Source organism: Aplysia californica, unplaced genomic scaffold, assembly GCF_000002075.1.
Source record: "Aplysia californica isolate F4 #8 unplaced genomic scaffold, AplCal3.0 scaffold00150, whole genome shotgun sequence".
NCBI classification, from domain to species: Eukaryota; Metazoa; Mollusca; class Gastropoda; order Aplysiida; family Aplysiidae; genus Aplysia; species Aplysia californica.
In genome coordinates this window covers 129483-136521 of record NW_004797420.1, presented here as the reverse complement: position 1 = coordinate 136521, position 7039 = coordinate 129483, and the positions used below count along the sequence as shown (strand labels likewise).

General features: G+C 41.8%; 1 protein-coding gene across 1 annotated transcript; it reads right to left on the bottom strand.

Moving 5' to 3' along the window:
* Positions 1 to 789: 789 nt before the first annotated feature.
* On the bottom strand, positions 790 to 6195 carry LOC101857404 (cytochrome c oxidase subunit 6B2). Its single transcript, XM_005097225.2, has 4 exons — positions 5810 to 6195; positions 4052 to 4180; positions 2540 to 2654; positions 790 to 999 (listed from the first exon to the last, which is right to left on the bottom strand). The coding sequence occupies exons 1-4, from the start codon at positions 5944 to 5946 to the stop codon at positions 928 to 930; spliced, it is 453 nt and encodes a 150-aa protein (XP_005097282.1). The 5' UTR covers positions 5947 to 6195; the 3' UTR covers positions 790 to 927.
* Positions 6196 to 7039: the final 844 nt, after the last annotated feature.

Here is a 7039-nt window from a genome sequence, read left to right as displayed (position 1 = left end):
TTCGATTCACGACTGGGGAGGAAATTTTTACCGAGTACCGGTATCTGTGTCTTCCTGCTTGGATTGTATCCATCTCAGAGCAGGTTGGCTGTGACAGGTAAGGTTGGTTGGAAGCCCACCTCCTAAATTATCTAAAGAGTGTCAGTAGGGGCGTAAAAAGACACATAAGTTATTCTTTTTATCTTTTTTTAAAGAAGGAAAAGAGGGATATCTAGTCAAGGCATCAACATTTGTGATGTTATAACCAGATCACTTTAATTGAAACGGGCGTTTCTCAGTGAGGTGCCCACTTATGATAATTAACTTCTTAGAACCAACTTTTTGGTCCCCTTCAAGTTCAAGTTCAGATATTAACAAGGTTCGGTTCATTCATTCTCATTGTACAAGTAAACTTCAGTACCAGAAGTTGCATCATGTCAGCTTCATAGATGTTTGTCTTATCAGCAAATTGCCAAGTGCTTGTTTCACTCACGTGCGCATCGCGTAGATTGGGGATGGGTGGTGATGTCATTTGCACTAGCAACACATGAACACAATTTTCTACTGCCATCCCCACCCAATTATGTTGCAAAACTTCTGAATGAAACCCGAGCTGTCAGGGAAAAGTTGAAAAAAGCATTGCACTAACACACACTCACAAAACATGAACAGGAGTAGAAGCAGCCATCAAATGTGAAACACTCACAAACATGATACATGTACAACTACTACGAGAACACAAAAGAGACGAGTACAGCTTCTCCATAGTCGATGAAAGATAAGTGAACATGATTCAACAACACAATTGAGTTTATCGAAGTTCAACTTCAAATTCAAAGTTTATTGAAAAATTCATTCAGCTAAAACTAAAAAAAAAGAAAAGAGAACAATCCTCTAGCAGAGCCTGGTGAGGTCAACATTTTGTGACCTGTAGAAGTGGAAGATTTGTTAGCACCCACACTTCTTGTATGCTGGCATGGGGAAGCAACCAGCCTCTCGCTGGTCATCCCACTGCTCAATCTGGGGAGGACAGGGGGACAATGCGTTTGATGTTGTATAGAGGGAGGAACAGAACAGTAGATACAGTCTACAGGCTGTCAAATAGAGAGCAACAGCGACCGTCCCTCATCAGAGAACAGTGTGTTGTCTTTATGGGACCTGCACAGCTTTTCCCATACCTGAAGACAAAAGAGACACACAACGCATTATATGAAAACGGGTACAAGTAATATGTACACTGTACAATAAAAACCCGTTGTCCCGCATACCCCAGGACGAGTATGAAGTTAATGTTACAGTGGGGCTGGCGGTATCACGGGATAGCACCGATTGCCATTTTGACTTTAGTGACCAAGTTGTGTAGACTGGTAGAGACTAGAAACAAAACTCTTTACTAAAACTAAAACTAGAAACAAACTATAGCCAGTCTTGCCTCTTCTCTAGATATGTCTGGCGCGACTGTGGTGTGCAGGAAAAAAACAAACGTGTATCAACTAATTGCATTTACAGGTACATGTACAGCTCCCGCTATACTTAACGTAAATCCAAACTAAAACAAGCCAGACTACGCGTGTCAAGGGCCACGCAGGAGTACAGGTTTTTTTTTTCTCCAAATATTCGTCCGTTCTTGGGTCGCCGTAGACCTGTCACATTTAGACTTGAGCGTGAGTCCTCACAATAATTATTAAAGCCTCACGGGCGCCTGTCACCGGTCATCTCATCCCGCTGCCACCCTTTTGATCGTCGTGCTGCGGCGACTCCGGATATTTTGCCTCTAGGCCGAGGTTTCTCCAAGCGACTATAAAATCCCATTCCAATCTTTTATAAAGATTGGCAAGTCTGAGAGTAATAGCATTTTCATGATCAGTGTAAATCAGAAGCAAATCACCGACAGGCGCTAAAAAATAGACTGAGCTCACAGGCACATGTGTGGGAAAGTGAAAGAGATTATCAGTTCGATGGTGGTATAACGGGGCAAATTTATATTAGTATTTTAAGGACCGTACAACTCAGACAGTTGGCGTTGTAAAGATGCAATTCAATGCTTATTAGGCCTTCCTTTTCGTGCATTGGCAAAACCTGGTGCTAAGCGGGGCTGGCAGTATAATTTAGTTTTAGTTTTTTTAGTAGAGATTTTAGGGCGCTCGCAACTGCATAAAGTCATTTGGGGGGGGGTGTCAACGAGGCTTTACAGTACCTGATAATGTTCTGGTGTGGTTCACACAAACAAAACCAAAGCAATAAGTGAACCTACCACTTGCCCAACTTAACTATCAATTCATATGAATAAGCAATTTGAGACATCATTGGACCTTTCCCCTTACAAATATAATCGCACCATGACACATTTAGAACAGATGTCCCTACAATCATAATCACCCCCCCCCTCCCAAAAAAAGGGGGGGGGAGCTCACATTAGTTGCACATTTCTTACCATGCTTCTATAAAATTGAACGTCGGACCCAACGCAAGCTTTACTGTATCCAGAAAGCACACTGCGACGTTTTAAACATACAGCTCTAACCGTTGACTTACCACCTCCCTAAGCTCGTCAACTTACCCAAAACTCCGGGCACAAATAGGTGAAGGTCTTCTTGAAATATTCACATGGCTCGTAATCTTCTCCTAGTTTCTCTTGACAGCGGTAGTAGTCCACATAGTTTTGCCAACATCTCCTGTGATCACGACACAACACACAGCAGACATGGACGAGCCTTTCTACGTTTCCGCCTCTATGATTATTATGTGTAGTTTGTTTAAAAAACTGAAATCACTGGCACCATTTAGAGAGGTTGCTTTTCTGCCCCACCCTCTCACCTCCTTTGGGCTCCTGGCTCTTTCTGCAGCCTTTCTACTCCTACTCCTTGGCTACTTCTTACTACTGTCTTTCAGTTTCAGCCACACTCCCGATCTTCCATTAGGAAAGATCTACACCTAGCCTTCTCGGACAAGAGCGAACAATGTCGGAGTCTCGTGTGCAAGTTGCGCACGTTAAAGATCCTTTGGTGGTCTAAATTCGATAAGAGTAGGCTTCGGCCGCCACCCAGGCAAAGATTCAAAATTTCCTACCTATTGAAATTGTTTAATGTGTCCCGCGCGCTCATTATGATGTTATGCAGTAGTGAACGCCGTAAAACACCAACCAAACAAAAAACAAACAAAAGAAACAAAAAACAAAAAAGAAAAATCTGGGGGCAAAAAAATTGGGGGTTTATCTTCTTTCGGTTTACCACTATTTTCCGATTAATCGTGTTCGGTATAAGAAGCGTACTCCACTGTTTGTTATATAGAGTCAAGCTAAAATTGTGGAAACAACCCAGAAAAACAGAAAAGCCAACAAGAAGTCAGAGATCAAAGTTGTTTGTTTCGTACACCTGAAGCTAATCTATAGCAAGGTATCGTAAAACTAATAAAGTGTTGATTAAAGAAAGTAATAACGCAGTTTGAATCACTTTCCTGGAATAGTAAAAAGACAAAATGCACCAATGCACTAACAATAAGAAACACATCTTTGGAGCAGGAGGACCAGTTACTTGCTGTGATGGATTGGTCAATGCAGAACACCACTGCGCTTACTGGAAACAAATCATTGAACAAAAATTTGTGCCATGACATCACTGCAAGTGCAAGTAACTGAATCATTTCAAGACTAAGTCTTCCTGCCCCTATCCCCAATATAAATATATATAAATCTTGTAAAATAAAGAACGGACAGTGACACTGCTATATCCAAACCAAAACATATTACTCGTGAACAACAATCCTCCAATAACAAACCAGTTGATAGCCTATGTACCTCAAACTGGCAAGCACTAGTCCACTGCAAAAAATTTAAAGATGAAATCTAGAGTAACTGTAGTAAATAGAAAAGGGCAGTGATTTGTTTTCACCCATGGACTAGGCCCTAGACAATGGCCCCCACGTGTCATGCAATGGAAATTGCTTTGATCCAATTCTAACTAAGTGGCATCAAGGCAGAATGGAATGCAAGTCAAACCATCTCAATTTGAATACCGTACTCTGAAGCCCCCACGCCAGACCCACAATGAAAGTATTGCATCACATAAGCTACCTGGTCATGTTCATGTTTGGAAACCTTGCATCAAAGCCAGGAGACCAGATTTCCTTACAAGGCGGGGACTGTGAAGACTTTGAAGCCTGTGGGGCCTGTGCAGCCTTGTCTGGGGCAGGGCCGTTGTCGCTGTGAAAAAAGTCGCGACAGTCTCACAGATCACATAAACGAAGAAATCCGCACTTCTAGACCAGGCTTAATATTAACAAGTCACAAGCAACAGAAATGTAAAAATCATAGTCATCTGTAAGTTTGTAGAAGAGTGGGGTTGTAAGAAGACAAGTGAACTCTGTGATTTTGGTGAGGGAAACAAAAGTAGACCGCAAATCTTAATGTTAGTGTCAAACATACTAAGATAGCCCAGCCCATCACGCATCCTTTTGTACGCATGCCCAAGAAACAGCGCAATTTATAACAAAATAGGCAAAAGCTTATCTAGATCTAGATCTAGATCTAGATCTAAAAGTAGAAGAAAAAAGTGCTTATCAATTGCATTATTAAGCAGAAAGATTGATGAATGAATGCAATTACCTGTACCAACACACCCGCGGAACAAGATGGCACGCATGTGTGGCCGGGTCTCTGGAAATCAGTAACAAAACCAGAGCTGGTCTGATCTAGATCTAGATCATTGAGATCTAAAATCTAGATAGATCTAGATCTATAGATGATGCTAAGCTACACTAGACTTCTGTTCAGTGGCGGAGCGCCATAAGTGAAATTGGAGCAAGCGCTCCACCTGTCCACCTAACCCTGGCCTTCAACCCCCCCACCCCACACTTTTTTCCCCTATTGTTCTAAACCAGTCAGTGCTCTAGATCTAGATCTACATATAATTATTAAGCCTAGCCTACTGCAACCTTGCGATCCGCCACCCGCTGGCTGCGCCAGTGAAGAGACAAACAGTGAGGGTGGTTTATAGATCTACTAGTCGCACCGCTAGTGTCTGCTTGGAGCAAGTAAAATCTTAGCCGCAAAGTTATTTTTGTCACTGTAGAGAAATCTAGATCTAGATCTATGTTCTTTCCGCACAAGAAGAAAGGTGCATGAAACTGCTCTTCGCAGAACCAATTTGGTGCCAGCTAAAAATTTGATCCAAGTTTCCGCTAGCCTATCTACTAGCCTACACTAGATTCTAGATCTAGAATCTAGTAGAGTCTACGAGCACTCATTGAAGAATCTGAATGGGTATCGAAACTGTTGTCTTCCTCTATTGTGTAGATCTAGCAAGTCCTGTTAAGGTAAATCTTCAAATTGAGTCTGGTTGTTGTAGCTGCACGAAGTGGGCCTAGATCTAGATCTAATTAGATTAGAAATCTTTAAATTTTCTCAGATTGTGAGCATAGTGAGTTGTTAGTATTGTTTCACTTTATTGCAGCTTTTATCTTATGCAGTTTAATCAAGAAACAGCTGTAAATAGATCTATCGATAGGTGTAGATTACGGGATATCCTGCAGATTCTAATTGACTTTCTCTAGAATAAGAAATCTTAATAGCAGCTACTAATCTATGCCTATCGCCCATTTGCTCACTTTCCAATTATGCACCACCTTGTCTGCAACCCACGCGACGCCACTGCTTCTGTTGTTTTTGACACGACACGTTTCTCTTTTATTTCGTATGACTACCGACAATTCATCCCCTCTCACTGGAGCGTGGAACAAATCCTTTAGGCTTAGGCCTAAGAGTAGATTTAGATCTTCTAGATTCTAGATCTAGGATCAACACGAAAAAGAATAGAGGCAAACTTGAACAAACCTCCGAGGTGGAGCTGCTGCTGCTGCTGGTGGTGCTGCTGCTGCTGGACGGAGTGGGGCTGAAGACGGTGGGCATGGGGCGGATACTTTAAGAGAGCAAGGTTTTCCATCGCTAGACGTTCGTGCTGAATCACCCATTCTAGAGAAAAATCTGTTTGGCTGTCAGACAAATTTTAGATCTAGCCTAACTGTTGATAAGAAAGTTCAAATTGCTGTAACTCACGGCGGTAAAAAATCTAACCGTCCCTCAGCCTCAGAAAGTCACTTCCGTCCGACTTCTACTGTCTACTGTCTACTGTCTAGAGATCTAGCTAAGTTTGCAAGGTCGAAATTTACTTCTGGTTGTGATTAAGGTCGAATATAAACTAGAGAAGACATTTTACTGACGTTTTTAGAGGAGTTGAAAGGTGAACGGGGGCAAAATTTGCTAGATCTAATTTTAAAAAGGTATAGAGACTGTGTGAGGAAGTGTTTTACAGTCTGTTTCTTGTAAATCCCAAAAAAAAATGCTTGTATCCAGCTTTCAACATTTAACAAATTGGCACGTAGCCTACAACTTGGCATACCGAACATTCAAAAGTCTCACAGGTCTCAGAGGCTCAGAAGGAATATCTACGGAACAAACACATAAATATTATGTATTCACATAGCACTCCTGCATACTCACTCTGTCACGAAACCCATAATCTTTGCAGTTGCCATGCTGAAGGCAAGGGGGCAGAGCTGGTATTATTATATTGAATTTACAAACCAAACACATTATTTTTTAAACCTCAAAGGACTTAAATCTGCTGAACTTGCCAAGTCGTAAGAATGCCTGATTTTGTTAGGCTCAGTGGCTTAGACAGCATTCTGTTCTGAACTGTCCTCGGGGAAGCGTAAAGCTGGAGCACCTTTAAAAAATCTAGCTCTAGATTAGATCTAAATACAATAAATAAATAAAATAAAAAGCGCTACTAAAACTAAAATACCCTGGAAATGTCTCAGGATGACTTCAAGTCTTCAACATAAATCCTTCGACATGTCAGTGCCCAGCTCCTGAAAAACTCAGTTAAGGAGGCTCTCGTGGTCTAGCTTGAGGTTACAGTAAATGTATTCGCCTTTCATTCAATAGGTCCCGGGTTCGAAACCTGACAGCGACGGAAAATTTTCTCCTCCAAAATGTTCTCCTTTCACCTCCCTTCCTGCTCTCTATGTTCTATTCTGTCGTCTACTTTCGTGTCACCTCCCC